We start from the raw sequence: 17,488 nt of genomic DNA on the forward strand, positions 1-17,488 counted from the left end.
CATTTTCAGAATGATATCTGTTCTTTATCATTTCAAGTTTAACATATTGGCTACCAAATAGAACTTTAGAAAACATAGGTAAGCATCTGATTGGTTGCTAGTAGCTACACCAGTTTATGTCTGTTTCTTTTATACCCCTTGTACTGAGGCCGTCTGTATTGACCGCATTCTGGAAAACTGAAGTAACCCTTTATATAGGACAATTCCCCTGAATTTCACTCATTCACCTATCGTGCATATTAAATAACTATCATACATTCAGTATAATATCAATTATAATTAACTTGCTGCATCCTGTTAGAAAGTTTCACAGCACTAAATCTGTAGAACTGAACAGAAAGTATTTTCCCTTATATGTCAGCTCTTAATTGCCTTTCCAAATGCTAGCCAAAAGGGGAGGACACATGGAAGGACAAAGAACTATTGGTGTCTGCTGCACAGAAAAAGACTAGGGGGCTGGCTGTACTTTGACGTGGCATGAAAAGTCTTCTCAAAACTCTTTGAATGTTTGTGTAGCTGAATTCAAGAGCTCTCCCACAGCGTCTGCATGGGAAATAAGGCAAAGCCATGCTTCTGAAAATGAGTAGGGAAGAATTCTACAATCTGCTGCTTTCAAGAATGGAATATGAGTAAAGATAATATATTTAAGAGTATTCTTTCAGGGTAATCGGCTGTATTTTCTTTCGCCTGAGTTTACCGAAAGCAAGTTCTACTATGGGGTGTGGACTTAGGAAGCTAGAGGATTCCGATGACAGCAGTCCTGGAAAAATATTCTCAACATTAAAAAGGCCACAAGTAGAAACAAAAAATGACTTGGCGTATGAATATGTTTTACTAGACTTCTCCTTAGAAGGTAAGTTACATTACATTACTTTGCTTGTTATTGCTTTACTAGTGTGTTTACATTTTGTGGACCTTTAGATAAGAAACATGTATAGGGACCATGCAATAACTTGGGGACTATAAACAGATAATCACATTTACAAATGTTTTTTTTTAACTATCCAATGTTTTGTTGGACGGTAAAAACAAACATTTAACATTTGTGTGAATTCCATTTTCTTATTCTTGATTTACAATCATATTCCTGTTGAGACTGTGCAGATCTATACACAATTTTATTTTCTCATGACCGTTATATGTAATTTACCATGTTCGATTCAGTATCTTCTCATACTGGGGACTAGATCCCTAGAAAATACGAAAGTGAAATGTACACATTGGAATGTTAGACAAAAATGTTGAAAAATGGTTAAGGACTTAGAATTATGTACGTAAAACAGGGCAAAGAAAAGAAAAAAAAACAAAACATTTTTTTCCCTCGCTTTTCACTTCTTTTCTGTGCAGACATTATAGCCAGAGAATGCTTTGAAAGAGGCCTCCGTCTCTAGGATGCCCAGGCCAGTGAAAAACACCAGTGCAGAAAGTTGAAAACACAAATAAACAAGTCCAGATGGCTGCCCTCTGGGAACATAGACTCCTCTGTTCTATATATATTCACAAACCTTCTATGTTGCCTTGGCAAAATCTTTATGAATTGAAAACTATAGTACTATCTTATGGTGAAATGAAAATATTAAGAAAAAAATAATAACATTTAGTAATAAATGATTACTCTAATTTTGCCTGCTTCTTATGATAGTACTGTATATTAAACCTATATCAGCTATGCATACATGTAAAAATAAGTGTGTTTAGTAATCTGATCAATCAATGGTCAGATTGGTTGTTAATAACAGACAGTTGTTAATGAAATTTTGAGTGCTTACAATCAGGGCCGCCATCAGGGGGGTATTAGGGGTACTGGTGTGAGGGGCCCGGCCAAACCTAATTTAAAGGGGGGCCCAGCAACTGCCGCGACTTGCCTTTGGTAGAAAAAAATGGGCCCCTGCAATGGGGCCCATTTTTTTCACCACAGAATGTCGTGAGCTGCGGGCCCCCCCTGTCGTCATGGGGGCAGTCGAACCACCCGCCCGCGCGCGTGACCGATCGCGCGCACAAGGAAACTCGCGCGCATGCGCACTCGAGAGCGTCATCGAGCACGCACCCACAAACGCCCGCACTCGAGACCGCCAAGGCGCACACCCGCGAAAGCCCGGAAGCGCGCACCCGCGACAGCCCAGGCGCTCCCAGACGCGACAGCCCAGGCGCTCCCAGACGCGACTGCAAGCGAGCACCCGCGATCGCAAGCATGGGGACCCGCGAACGAAGCGCGCGCAGCCGCGGACACACATGGACACAACTTACCTGGAGCCTGGCTGGAGGTGAAGGACTGGACGTCTGGACCGAAGACATCGCCTGGAAGACATCGCCTGACGAGGACTGGAGTGGGAGCCAGCAGCTCTTCTGACACAGTGAGTAAAGTGTCTCAAAGTGCTGTTTAAGTATGGCCCTGTTCACACAGAGTATTTTGCAGGCAGAAAAAAATCTGCCTCAAAATTCCTTAAAGAATTTTGAGGCAGATTTTGACCTGCACACACTATCTTGCCGCGTTTTTTTGCTGCGTTTTTTGCCCGCGGCGATTGAGGACAGCAGACAAAAAACGCAGCGAAAAATGCATTTTCTGCCTCCCATTGATTTCGATGGGAGGTCAGAGGCGGAACCGCGACAAGAAAGGACATGCTGCTTTTTCTTTTTTCTGCGACTGGCTCCCATTGATTTCAGATTAAATCAATGGGAGGCGGTTTTGGAAGTTGTTTGGTGCTGATTCTGATGCAGTGTCCGAGTCAATATCAAGGCCCAAAAACTCTGTGAACTGGGCCTTATTGTTAGGGCTTATTCAGACGAACGTGTAATACGTCCGTGCAACGCACGTGATTTTCACGCACCTTGCAAGGACCTATGTTAGTCTATGGGGCCGTGCAGACTGTCAGTGATTTTCACGCAGCGTGTGTCCGCTGTGTAAAACTCACGACATGTCCGATATTTGTGCATTGTTCGCGCATCACGCACCCAATGAATTCAATGGGTGCGTGAAAATCACGCCCAGCACTCCCGCAGCAGTATAAACTATGAATGAAAACAGAAAAGCACCACGTGCTACAAACAAACAGAGTGTCATAATGATGGCGGTTGCGCGAAAATCACGCAGCCGCGCATCATACGCTGCTGACACACGGAGCTGTTATGGACCTTTTGCATGCGCAAAACGCCACATTTTTTGCGCGCGCAAAAAGCACATGCTTGTGTAAATCCGGCCTTAGGTACACACTAGGCATGAACACTGCGGATTTTATGCAACACATTTTATTGTGGAAAATCCGCAGCGTATTACAGTCGCAGCAGAGTGGATGAGATGTGAACAAATCTCATCCACACGCTGCAAAAAAAAATTGACCTGCAGTGTGGCTTTTTAAGCCGCAGCATGTCAATGTATTCTGTGGAATCGCTGCTCCTCTGTTGCGGAAATGCCGCGGTTCTGCCGCAAAAATCACAAGTGAGAAAAAAAAAAGGTACTTTTTTTAATTGATAAAAAAGTTTAGACTTACCCCGGCCGTACTTTAGGTGACGCGATCCTCTATTCTTAGCGCAGCCCGGCCTCCTGTCATGACGTTTCCTGCTGCAGCGGTCACATGGTCTACAGCGTCATCCCAGGAGGCCGGGCTACGTTCAGAAGAGAGAGATGCGTCACCAGGACTACAGCCGGGGCAAGTCTAAACTTTTTTTCCCCTGCAGGATTCCCGCAGCGGACACGCCTCACGAAACCTGCACCACTATTTGGTGCGGTTTAGCTGTCGGAATTCCCTGCGGCTACCGGGGCGGATCAGCTGTGTAGTTTTACTCAGCATATTCGCCTAGTTTATTTCTACCCTTATGATGTCGCTCCTGGAGCTGCTGCCTGTCTCTAAATAGGCAATTGGTCCAGTGGAATTTGGAATTATTTTTTTTTGTGAACCAGCTTAAAAAAAATACAAAACTTTTGTGTTAGGGCCTGTTCACATCACCATTCGCTTCCGTTCCGGGGTTCCGTCTGAGGTTTCCGTCGGGTGAACCCCGCAACGGAAAGTGACAGCACAGCTTCCGTTTCAGTCACCATTGATCTCAATGGTGACGGAAATATCTCTAATGGTTTCCGTTCGTCACTATTCCGGCTGGTTTTCGGACGGAAACAATAGCGTATTTCCGCAACAGAGGAGCAGCGATTCCACAGAATACATTGACATGCTGCGGCTTAAAAAGCCACACTGCAGGTAAAAATTTTTTGCAGCGTGTGGATAAGATTTGTTCAAATCTCATCCATTCTGCTGCGACTGTAATACTCTGCGGATTTTCCACAATAAAATGTGTTGCATAAAATCTGCAGTGTTCATGCCTAGTGTGTTCCTACCCTAAGGCCGGATTTACACAAGCGTGTGCTTTTTGCGCGCGCAAAAAACGTGGCGTTTTGCGCATGCAAAAGGTCCATAACAGCTCCGTGTGTCAGCAGCGTATGATGCGTGGCTGCGTGATTTTCGCGCAGCCGCCATCATTATGACACTCTGTTTGTAGCACGTGGTGCTTTTCTGTTTTCATTCATAGTTTATACTGCTGCGGGAGTGCTGGGCGTGATTTTCATGCACCCATTGACTTCAATGGGTGCGTGATGCGCGAACAATGCACAAATATCGGACATGTCGTGAGTTTTACGCAGCGTGGAAATCACTGACAGTCTGCACGGCCCCATAGAGTAACATAGGTCCGTGCGAGGCGCGTGAAGATCACGAGCGTTGCACGGATGTATTACACGTTCATCTGAATAAGCCCTAACAATAAGGCCCAGTTCACAGAGTTTTTGGGCCTTGATATTGACTCGGACACTGCGTCAGAATCAGCACCAAACAACTTCCAAAACCGCCTCCCATTGATTTAATCTGAAATCAATAGGAGCCAGAAAAAAAATATAGCAGCACGTCCTTTCTTTCCGCTGTTCCGCCTCTGACCACCCATCGAAATCAATTGGAGGCAGAAAATGCATTTTTCGCTGCATTTTTTGTCTGCTGTCCTCAATCCCCGCGGGCAAAAAACGCGGCAAGATAGTGTGGGCAGGTCAAAATCTACCTCAAAATTCGGTGCGTGGTTTCAGTCGGTCGCCGGTGCGCGGGCGGTCGCGGGTGCGTGTGGTCGCGGCTGCGCGCTTGCGGACGCATGTGCTGTTGGTCGCGGGTGCATGCGGTCGCCGGTGCACGCTCGCGGACACTCGCGAGTGCGCACGCGCGGGAGTTTGCGAGTGCGCACACGTGGGAGTTTGCGGGTGCGCACGATCGGTCGCGCAGGCGGTGTTTGATGGCCCCCATGACGAGAGGGGGGGCTCCGCAGCTCACATCATTCTTTTGGTGAAAAAAACGGGCCCCATTGCATTTTTTTTCTACCAAAGGCAAGTCGTGGCAGTTGCCGGGCCCCCCTTTCAATTAGGTTTGGCCGGGCCCCTCACATCAGTACCCCTGATGGCGGCCCTGGGTAGCATGATATAGTGCTGGACGGAGTACCGTTAACAGGCGGTGCCACGGTAGAGGGGCCCAGAAAATTTAGCTGTATGGGGCCCTGAAATTCCTGATGGCGGCCCTGCTTACAATGATATGTAAAAATAATTGAATTTATAATATGAATAATCCAACTCCTATCCATTTAGATGTGCCTCGACGAGAAGCTGATTGTGGGGGTTCTAAATGCCGAGACCCCTCACGCTTCAAAGGAAGACGGACAGCTAGTGTTCATTCCTCCTGCAGAAACAATTATCTTAAAGGAGTTGTCTCATGAAGACTAGCTCCGCCCCCCTCTATGACCTAGAATGGAAAGAGACGCTCTGTAAGAGTTGCTCTCTAAGGCTCCATGCACACCACCGTATTTTTCATCAGTAATTACGGTCCGTAATTATGGACAGTAATTACGGACCCATTCATTTCTATTGGCCACGGACACCTTTCAGTATTTTTACTGATGGGTGTCCGTGCTGAAAAAATTATACAACCTGTCCTATTCTTGTCAGTAATTACGGCACGGACTCTCCGATAGAAGTCTATGGGGAGCTTCCGTAAATACAGATGGCTACAGATGTGCATCCGTAAACCGTCCGTATTTACGGAAGCGTTGCTAGGCAACATGTTGATGACATCATTTGCAGGCTCCCTCTTTTTTACGGATCCATATATACGAATCAAATGCGGATGCAATACGGACAACCTTCCGTAGATATGGATGAATTACGGGTGCCCACGGATCCGTATTTACGGACAGTATTTATTGATTGCTGAAAATACGGTCGAATGCATGGAGCCTTAGAGCGGTACTCACTCTTGAGCCTCAATGGCCGCCATGTAATACTACATTTCCCCTGCAGAGGCCACTTCAGGGGAAATATCTCTCTGGCTCCAATATGTCCTGAGACAATCTCTTTAATGTTCTAAAATGGCATTAGTACTCATTTCCTACTAGATTGCTTTGAGTGAATTTATATACAACAGAATCTACTATATCACAATTCAGTTATATTAAATTAGGTTCTTTAGATACTTTAGTAAGCTTCACAAGCCCCCATTAGGAAGTAGTAACTTCCTATTATTTAGACAATGCTACACATCCGTCCAATGTTATTCCTTCCTGTGACTTTATAGAAAGACATGCAAAGATACAATGCCATTAGGATTAGAGTCATCCTGTATTTATATCGTGAAAGCCTTTTCCAAACCGCTGTACAATCCTGGAAACAATTGGCTAGAAGTAACATTCAATGAAACAGATGTTCATTCATTCCTGAGAAACAGAAGTAATAGAAGCATATGTGTGTTAAGTGGTGCTGTTCCATAAATCACATTCTGCCATTGTAATGCCTCTAACAAAACTTACAGTTCATTTGGGAACTAATATCTAATACTAGCAGAATGCCATCTACACAGACCACTGATCAGCACTACACATTTTTTTGTAATGGCTACAATCAAAAGCAGTAACCAGATGTGTTGAGAAGTATTTACTAGCTTCCAGTTACATATTATTATTACATATTATTTGGAACCCATCTGTGTCCATAAGTAAGCTTCAGTCTGTCAATATTCCACAAGTCTTCCAAGTGAGCTGTTACCTGTACTAGAAAACAAAATAAATAAAAACTATGAAGAACTAAACGCAGATAGGATTCCTTTAAAATGATTTATTTTTTTAATAAATCAGTGTTTTATGTGTTTTTAAAATACTTTTAAATTTACTTTTTAATTATTTTTTTTACTTTAAACCTATACATACACAGGATAGATACAAGCTGTATCATAGAAAGTAAAAGAAAAAGTTAATAACAGTTAATTTAAAAGTTGTTTAAAAACAGATAAAACACTGATTTATTTTTAAAACAAAAATCCTTTCAAAAGGTGTACATTGAGCTCCAGGAATACAGTTAAATTGGCTCTGTCACCAGATTTTGCAACCCCTATCTGCTATTGCAGCAGATAGGCGCTGCAATGTAGATTACAGTAACGTTTTTATTTTTAAAAAACTAGCATTTTTGGCCAAGTTATAACCATTTTGTATTTATGCAAATGAGGCTTGCAAAAGTACAACTGGGCGTGTTTACAGTAAAAGTACAACTGGGCGTGTATTATGTGCGTACATTTTTTAAAACCGTGATTTTATCGTGCCTACACCGTAAAACATAAAAAACCTATATACAAACGGTATTGCCGCAATCGCATCGACCCACAGAATAAATTAAATATGTCATTTATAGCGCACGGTGAATGCCGTAAAAAAAAAATAATAAAAAACAACAGACGTTTTGATGGCCTAATTACACTAAATTCAGCAAAAAACCTATGAGATCAAAATGCTCACTATACCCCTAGACAAATTCTTTTTAGGGCTGTAGTTTCCCAAATGGGGTCACTTCTGCAGGGTGTCCACTGTTTTGGTCCCTCAGGGGCTTTGCAAATGTGACATGACACCCGAAAACCAATTGAGTAAACTTGAGCTCCAAAAGCCAAATAGCGCTCCTTCCCTTCTGAGCCCCACTGTGTGTCCAAACAGCCGTTTATTACCACATATGGGGTATTGCCGTAATCAGGAGAAATCACTTTACACTTTTTCTTCTTTATTCCTTGTAAAAATTGATCATTTCTAAGTTTTATTGGAAATAATTTATATTTTCATTTTTACGGACTAATTCCACTAAATTCAGCAAAAAAAAAACCTGTGGGGTTAAAATGCTCACTGCTCACTATACCCCTTGATAAATTCATTGAGTGGTGTAGTTTGCTAAATGGTGTCTTTTTGGGGGTGTTTCCACTGTTTTGGCACCACAAGACATCTTCAAACCTGACATGGTGCCTAAAATATATTCGAAGCAAATGAGCACCTAGAGGATTTTGTGGCCTCCATTTTATTAGGAGGCCGGTGCTTCAGTCAATTACCACACTAGGGCCACATGTGGGATATTTATAAAAACTGCAGAATCTGGGCAATAAATATTGAGTTGCGTTTCCCTGGTACAACCTTTTGTGTTACAGAAAAAAAATAGATTAAAATGGATTTTCCAACAAAAAAAAGAAATTTGTAAATTTCCGCTCTACTTTGCTTTAATTCCTGTGAAACACCCAAAGGGTTAAGAAACTTTCTAAATGCTGTATTGAATACTTTGAGGGGTGCAGTTTTTTTTAAATTAGGTGACTTATTGGGGTTTCTAATATATAAGGCTCTCACAGCCACTTCAGAACTGAACTGGTACCTATAGAAATAGGTTTTGGAAATTTTCTTGAAAATGTGAGAAATTGCTGCTAAAGTTCTAAGCCTTGTAACGTCCTAGAAAAATAAAAGGATGTTCAAAAAATGATGCCAACATAAAGTAGACATATGGGAAATGTTAATTAGTAACTATTGTGTGTGGTATTACAATCTGCCTTACCATCAGATACATTTAAATTTAGAAAAATGCTAATTTTTGCAAATTTTCTCTAAAGTTTGGTGATTTTTGCAAACAAATACTGAATTTATTGATCAAATTTTTCCAATAACATACAGTACAATATGTCACGAGAAAACAATCTCAGAATCGCTTTGATAGGTAAAAGCATTCCCAAGTTATTACCACATAAATTGACACGTCAGATCTGAAAAAATTGGCTGCGCCTACAAGGCCAAAACAAGCTCAGTCCTGAAGGGGTTAAGTATTTCTTACATCTTTGTTTCCTATTCCTATCCTTCCTTCCTATGCTTTTTTATTCAATACAATTCTTTAGGTTAGCAGTAAAATTTTACAATATACAAGCACAATTATTGAACCAGAAATTTACAAGCAATTTTCTTGACATTGAAACTCTAAATAACACATAAAAAGAAAGATCTGCCGAAGTTGCTCAATAGTAAACAGCAATATTCTTTCTCATGCTTAACCCCTTCCCGACTGCAGCATTTTTCAGATTTTCATTTTCATTTTTTCCTCCCCACCTTCCAAAAGCCATAACTTTTTTATTTTTCCGTCGGGAGCTTAATAAAATCTGTAAAAAGATAATAAATTCAGCAAAAATACAAAATTAAAGGCTAGGATGCTAGGAGTCCCTGCCTCGCTGCAGGACAACTGTCTCGTACTGAAAACATGATTACAGTACGGGACAGTAGTTCCACGGAGAGGCAGGGACTCCTAGCATCGTACATAAGTATGACGCTAGGAGCCCGGCTCCCTGCACTGAGTTCGGTCCGGTACTTGCGACCGAAATACGTCCGTCAATTACGGACGTAATTAGTGTGTGTGCACATACCCTAAATGTACACAAGGCCCCGGGACCAGATGGGTTACACCCTAGAGTTCTTAAAGAGCTTAGTTCAGTTATTTCTGTCCCCCTCTTCATAATATTTAGAGATTCTTTTGTGACTGGTATAGTGCCAAGGGACTGGCTCAGGGCAAATGTGGTGCCTATTTTCAAAAAGGGCTCTAGGTCTTCCCCAGGTAATTATAGACCAGTAAGCTTAACATCGATCATGGGAAATATGTTTGAGGGGCTATTGAGGGACTATATACAACTTTATGTGACAAAAAATAGTATTATAAGTGACAGCCAGCACGGTTTTACTAAGGACAAAAGTTGTCAAACCAACCTGATTTGTTTTTATGAAGAGGTGAGTAGAAGCCTAGACAGAGGGGCTGCTGCGGATATAGTATTTTTGGACTTTGCAAAGCATTATACACTGTCCCTCATAGACGTCTAATGGGTAAATTAAGGACTATAGGTTTAGAAAATATAGTTTGTAATTGGATTGAGAGTTGGCTCAAGGACCGTATCCAGAGAGTTGGGGTCAATGATTCCTACTCTGAATGGTCCCCGGTTATAAGTGGTGTACCCCAGGGTTCCGTGCTGGGACCACTTTTATTCCACTAATTTATTAATGATATAGAGGATGGGATTAATAGCACTATTTCTATTTTTGCAGATGACACCAAGCTATGTAGTATTGTTCAGTCTATGGAAGATGTTTGTAAATTGCAAACTGATTTGAACACACTAAGTGTTTGGGCATCCACTTAGTAAATGAAGTTTAATGTAAATAAATGTAAAGTTACGCTTCTGGGTGCCAACAATCTGCATGCATCATATGTCCTAGGGGGAGCTATACTGGGGGAGTCACTTGTTGAGAAGGATCTTGGTGTACTTGTAGATCATAGACTAAATAACAGCATGCAATGTCAATCAGCTGCTTCAAAGGCCAGCAAGATATTGTCGTGTATTAAAGAGGCTCTGTCACCAGATTTTGCAACCCCTATCTGCTATTGCAGCAGATAGTCGCTGCAATGTAGATTACAGTAACGTTTTTATTTTTAAAAAACGAGCATTTTTGGCCAAGTTATGACCATTTTCGTATTTATGCAAATGAGGCTTGCAAAAGTCCAAGTGGGTGTGTTTAAAAGTAAAAGTCCAAGTGGGCGTGTATTATGTGCGTACATCGGGGCGTGTTTACTACTTTTACTAGCTGGGCGTTGTGCATAGAAGTATCATCCACTTCTCTTCACAACGCCCAGCTTCTGGCAGTGCAGACACAGCCGTGTTCTCCAGAGATCACGCTGTGTCGTCACTCACAGGTCCTGCATCGTGTCGGACGAGCGAGGACACATCGACACCAGAGGCTACAGATGATTCTGCAGCAGCATCGACGTTTGCAGGTAAGTCGATGTAGCTACTTACCTGCAAATGCTGATGCTGCTGCAGAATCAACTGTAGCCTCTGGTGCCGACACGATGCAGGACCTGTGAGTGACGTCACAGATCTGCACTGCCAGAAGCTGGGCGTTCTGAAGAGAAGTGGATGATACTTCTCATCAGAAAGCCCAGCTAGTAAAAGTAGTAAACACGCCCCGATGTACACACATAATACACGCCCAGTTGTACTTTTACTTTTCAACACGCCCAGTTGTACTTTTGCAAGCCTCATTTGCATAAATACGAAAATGGTCATAACTTGGCCAAAAATGCTCGTTTTTTAAAAATAAAAACGTTACTGTAATCTACATTGCAGCGCCTATCTGCTGCAATAGCAGATAGGGGTTGCAAAATCTGGTGACAGAGCCTCTTTAAAAGAGGCATGGACTCGCGGGACAGGGCTATAATATTACCACTTTACAAAGCATTATTACGGCCTCATCTAGAATATGCAGTTCAGTTCTGGGCTCCAGTTCATAAAAAGGATGCCCTGGGGTTGGAAAAAATACAAAGAAGAGCAACGAAGCTAATAAGGGGCATAGTGAATCTAAGTTATGAGGAAAGATTAAAAGAATTAAGCCTATTTAGCCTTGAAAAGAGACGACTAAGGGGGCAGGGACGGGACATAATTAACTTATCTAAGTATATGAATGGCACATACAAAAAATACGGTGAAATCCTGTTCCATGTAAAACCCCCTCCGTCTGGAGAAAAAAAGGTTCAATCTGCAGAGGCGACAAGCCTTCTTTACTGTGAGAACTGTGAATCTATGGAATAGTCTACCGCATGAGCTGGTCACAGCAGGGACAGTAGATGGCTTTAAAAAAGGCTTAGATAATTTCCTAGAACAAAAAAATATTAGCTCCTATGTGTAGACAGTTTTCCCTTCCCTTTCCCATTCCTTGGTTGAACTTGGTGGACATGTGTCTTTTTTCAACCATACTATGTAACTATGATATAGCCCTGTGATTAATATAATTATAATTGATTTTTGCAGGAAGAGTTGTAGTTTTTTTATGGCACATTTATTGTACTATATAACGTACTAGAAAATGTGAAAATAAATCTTTGTGGAGTACAAAATGAAAAAAAAAACCTGTGATTCCTCCATTGTTTTTTTGCGCTTCGTTTTTAAAGCGCTCACTGTGCAATTAAAATGAGAAAACGACATGTTAACTTTATTCTGCGGGTCAATACAATTAAGGTGATACCAAAGTTATATCTTTTTTTATATATTTTACTACTTTTACATGGAAAAAAAACTAACTGTAAAAAAGAGAATGTATTTTGTGTCGCCAAATTCTAAGAGCCATAACTTTTATATTTTTCCGTAGATTGAGCGATATGAGGGTTTTTATATGCGGGCGAGCTGTAGTTTTTAATGGCACCATTTTGGGGTACATGCAAGTTGTTGTTTTTTTACTGTGTTCACCGTGCGTTTTAAATAATGTTATATTTTAATAGTTCAGACTATTAACACCAGCTGTCTTTGGATCGCTTGCACTTTATACCGCAATACTAATGTATTGCAATATATCGTGTTTCTGAAAGGCTGGGGGGCAAACCTGGGGGGCTTCATTTGACCATGCCATGCCAACCATCGGCACCCCGAGATCGCAAAGTGGTGGGGGGCATGGTCTGTCAGAGAGCGTCACCCCCTCTTTCTAACTCTTTAGATGCTGCGGTCGCTAAGGGGTTAAACAAGCAAGATTGCACTAGAGCACAATCCCGCTCGTTACAGTGAAGTGTCGGCTGTAACATACAGCCGACTCCCAAGTTGTATAGATGGGCTCAACCCGTGAGCCCGTTTCATACTTCCCATACCCAGCTATGATGTGCGTATACATCAAATATTGGGAAGGGGTTATTCATACATGGAATGAAAAGGAAACGAGTGTCTAAGACAAGAGCACATACAGCACTTTCAGATACTGCATGTTGTCTTAGATTATGGGCAGAAAGAGGTAGCCCTGTTTGTACTTGATTACAGAGAAAAGGATGTGTGTAAAAAATTATGTACATCAGGGGTCTCAAACACGCGGCCCCTGAGGCTGTCATCTGCGGCCCGCGGGACACAGCTGCTAGTATAGGATTTGCTCCAAGACAGTGGAATCCCCTGACATTGCTGTCCATATATGAACTGTGATGTCAGGGGCTTCCCCAGAGCCGGTGTCCCGGGCAGAGCGCTAGTATAGGCTCTGCTCCGGGACTCTGTGGAATCCTCTGATATCGCTGTCCATATATGGACACCGATGTCAGTGGCTTCCCCAGAGCCGGAGTCCCGGCCAGAGCGCTAGTATAGGCACTCCTCCGGGACTGTCTGGGACTTCAGGCTCTGCTCCGAGACTCTGTGGAATCCCCTGACATCACTGTCCATATATGGACACTGATGTCAGGGGCTTCCCCAGAGCCGGAGTCTCAGAGCAGAGCGCCAGTAGCGCTCTGCCCAGGACTCCAGTTCTGGAGTTGCCGCTGACATCACTGTCCATACATGGACAGTGATGTCAGGAGCAGAGCTGGAATCTCAGGCAGAGTGTTAAAAGCAGCTCTGCTCAGGGACTCCATCTCTTAGCAAACCCCTGACATCTCTGTCCATATATGGACACTGATGTCAGGGGCTTGCATAGAGTTTCCGGAGCAGAGCCTATTCTAGTGCTCTGCTCTGGAACATAGGCTCTAGGATTGCCCCTGACATCACATTCCGGTCCAGGAGGATCCACTATCTATGGAGGGGACTGTGGCAGCATCTACCAAGGGCACTGTGGCATTATCTACAAAGGGCACTGTGGCATTATCTACAGAAGGCACTGTGTCATGATCTATGAGTGGGTGTGGCAGTATCTACAGAGGGCACTGTGGCAGTATCTACAGAGGGCACTGTGGCATTATCTACACGGGGCACTATAGCATTATCTACAGAGGGCACTGTGGCATTATCTACGGGTGGGTGTGGCAATATCTACAGAGGGCACTGTGGCAGTATCTACAGAGGGCACTGTGGCATTATCTATGAGTGGTTGTGTGGCAATATCTACAGAGGGCACTGTGGCAGTATCTACCAAGGGCACTATCTACGGAGGGCACTGTGGCATTATCTACAAAGGGCACTGTGGCATTATCTATGTGTGGGTATGGCAGTACCTACGGAGGGCACTGGGGCAGTATCTACAGAGGGCACTGTGGCATTATCTACAGAGGGCACTATAGCATTATCTACAGGTGGACGTGTGGCAATGTCTGCAGAGGGCACTGTGCCATTATCTACAAAGGGCACTGTAGAATTATATACAAGTGGGTGTGTGGCAGTATCTACAGAGGGCACTGTGGCATTATCTACAGATGGCACTGTGGCATTATCTAGGGGGGGTTGCATCTAAAGAGGGCACTGTGGCATTATCTACAGAGAGCACTGTTGCATTATCTACGGGTGGGTGTGGCAATATCTACAGCAGGCCCTGTGGCATTATCTAGGGGGGTGGCTATCTACAGAGGGCACTGGCATTATCTACAGTGGGTACTGTGGCATTATCTACAGAGGGCACTGTGGTATTATCTTTGGGTGGATGTGGCAGTATCTACAGAGGACAGTGTGGCATTAGCTACAGAGGTTACTATAGCATCTACAGGTGGAAGTGTGACAATATCTGCAGAGGTCACTGTGGCATTATATACGGTTGAGTGTGTGGCAGTATCTACAGAGGGCACTGTGGCATTATCTACAGAGGACTCTGTGGCACTATCTAAAAATCAAACACTGCCAGCTGAGCTACTGGACTGCATTTAGCGACACTTAAACTGGAAAACTGGATTGTTAAAATAAGCACGTGGAGAAAAAGCGCAAATTTTCGTTAAGTTAAAACCTAGCGGTATTATTATAGTAATGTAATATTATTATAGCAATGTAGTATTATTGTAGTAGTGTAGTATTGTTATAGTAGTGTAGTATTGTTATAGTAATGTAGTATTATTATAGTAATGTGGTATTGTTATAGTAGTTCATATAACTAATTGATTAACAATAATTTAGTATTGTATCAAATTTGAAAGTAATTTCGGCCCTGTCAACTTTAATTTTTTTCTATATGCGGCCCACTTACCCAGCCGAGTTTGAGACCACTAATGTACATACCCTATATGGACAAAAGTATTGGGACACCTACACATCACACCTACAGTATCTTGCATTACATTCTATTTTAAATCCATACGCATTAATATGAATTTGGTGCCCCCTTTGCAGCTAAACAGCTTACACTCTTCTAGGAAGACTTTCTACAAGATTTTGGATTGTAGCTGTGGGAATTTTCATCCCAAAGGTGTTTGATGGGGTTAAGATCAGGGCTCTGTGTCGGACAGTCAAGTTCTTCCACACCAAACTCACCCAATCATGCCTTTATGGACCTTAAATTGTTCAGTGGGGCAAAGTTAAAAGCAGATAATTGTTAAAAAATGTCTTGGTATGCTGGAGCGTTAAGATTTCCCTTCACTGAAACTAAGGTGCATTGACCAAACCCTGCAAGACTACCCCATATCATTATCCCCCCTCCACCAAACTTTACAGTTGGCACAATGCAGTCAGGCAGGTGACGTTCTCCTGGCAATCGCCAAACCGAGACTCATCTACCAGACTGGCAGATAGAGAAGGGTGATTCGTCACTCCACTGCACACATTTCCACTGCTCCAGAGACCAGTAGAGGCGTGCTTTACACAATTTCTTCTGACGCTTGCCATTGTGCTTGGTGATGTATGGCTTGCATTTAGCTTTGTTTACAAAGGGAGTGAGCTCCCTCTGTCACCCATCGGCGGCCCGCGAATGCAATCGCGGGTCTCCGATGGGGTGTCATGGCAGCCGGGGGCTTGATAAAAGCCCCCAGGTCTGCCCTGGACATATGCCTGTTAGGACGTGCCGGAGGCACGTCCTAACAGATTGCCTGTCAGATTTACACTGACAGGAAATAATGCTCTGGTATACGAAGTATACCAGAGCATTATATCAGCGATCTTAAGATCGCACAGTAAAGTCCCCTAGTGGGACTAGTGAAATAAATAATAAATGTGAAATAAAGATTAATAATAAAAGTTACAGTAAAAAAATAAATAAAACCATTTTTTTCCATAAAAAGTGGTTTTATTTAGTAAAAGTGTAAAAAATAAATAAAAGTACACATATATGGTATCGCCGCGACCGTAATGACTCCATTAATAAAGTTAATATGTCATTAAACCGCAAGGTGAACACCGTAAAAAAAAAACGCAAAAAACAATGGCGAAATTGCTATTTTTTTCCATTGCCCCCCAAAAAAGTCATAATAATGAATCAATAAGTCCCATGCACCCCAAAACAGTACCAATCAAAACTACGTCTCGTCCCGCAGAAAACAAGCCCAAAAAATCACTACATTGGAAAAATAAAAAAGTTACGGCTCTTGGAAAGCGACGATGCAAAAACAAATAATTTTAGTTCAAAAGTGTTTTTATTGTGCAAAAGTCGTAAAACATAAAAAACCTCTACATATGTGGTATCACCGTAATCATACCGACCCCATAGAATAAGGGTAACATGTTATTTACGTCGCATAGTCAACGGCGTCAATTTAAAAACGCATAGAACAATGGCATTTCAGGGTTTTTTTATAATCCCCCCAAAAAAAGTTAATAAAAAAATTATATGTACCCAAAAATGGTGCTATTAAAAAGTACAACTAATCCCGCAAAAAACAAGTCCTCATACAGCTATGTAGACGAAAAAATAAAAAAGTTATAGCTCTTTGAATGCGACTATAGAAAAACAAATAAAATTGCTTGGTCATTAGGGCCTAAAGTGGGCTGGTCACTAAGGGGTTAAGATCAAAGTTATTTATTATTAATTGAATGAATAAATAAATAAATACATAAAATACATAAATAATGTGGCTACGCGTTTCAACAGCGGTCTGGTGTCTTCATCAGGCGATTACAAACAGGGACAAGAGCACACACAAATATACACTTAAAAAAACACACCAAAGTGATGAGTCATGGACACTCTGACATCATACAGGTTTAAAGGTTTCAACTTTGACAGGCAGTGAAGAGAGACAATATTCAGGCTGGCTGTCAAATGGTTAAAGTGCAGTACATATAATTGTACACTGTTCCAAACATAACACCGATCCTGAGTGTTTACAAAAGAGATCAAGTAGCAATTTGTTGCAGAGAGCGCCCCCTGTGCTGATGGTGTAACTAGTTATAATACATAGTAATACAAGATTTCAACACGCCGGATAAGGAGACTACAGTAGAGATCAGGAGACTAGAGTAGTGATCTGTACCTACTCACAGATCGTAATAAAACA

General features: G+C 42.3%; 1 protein-coding gene across 1 annotated transcript in view; it reads left to right on the forward strand.

The window, feature by feature from the left end:
• Positions 1-511: 511 nt before the first annotated feature.
• The window catches only part of RFTN2 (raftlin family member 2), a 104,111-nt gene continuing 87,134 nt past the window's right edge, over positions 512-17,488 (forward strand). The window contains exon 1 of the mRNA XM_075829945.1: positions 512-853. Coding sequence (XP_075686060.1) covers positions 715-853 — 139 coding nt within the window. The 5' untranslated portion in view covers positions 512-714. The remainder of the gene's footprint in view (positions 854-17,488) is intronic.

This window comes from Rhinoderma darwinii, chromosome 6, assembly GCF_050947455.1.
Source record: "Rhinoderma darwinii isolate aRhiDar2 chromosome 6, aRhiDar2.hap1, whole genome shotgun sequence".
NCBI classification, from domain to species: domain Eukaryota; kingdom Metazoa; phylum Chordata; class Amphibia; order Anura; family Rhinodermatidae; genus Rhinoderma; species Rhinoderma darwinii.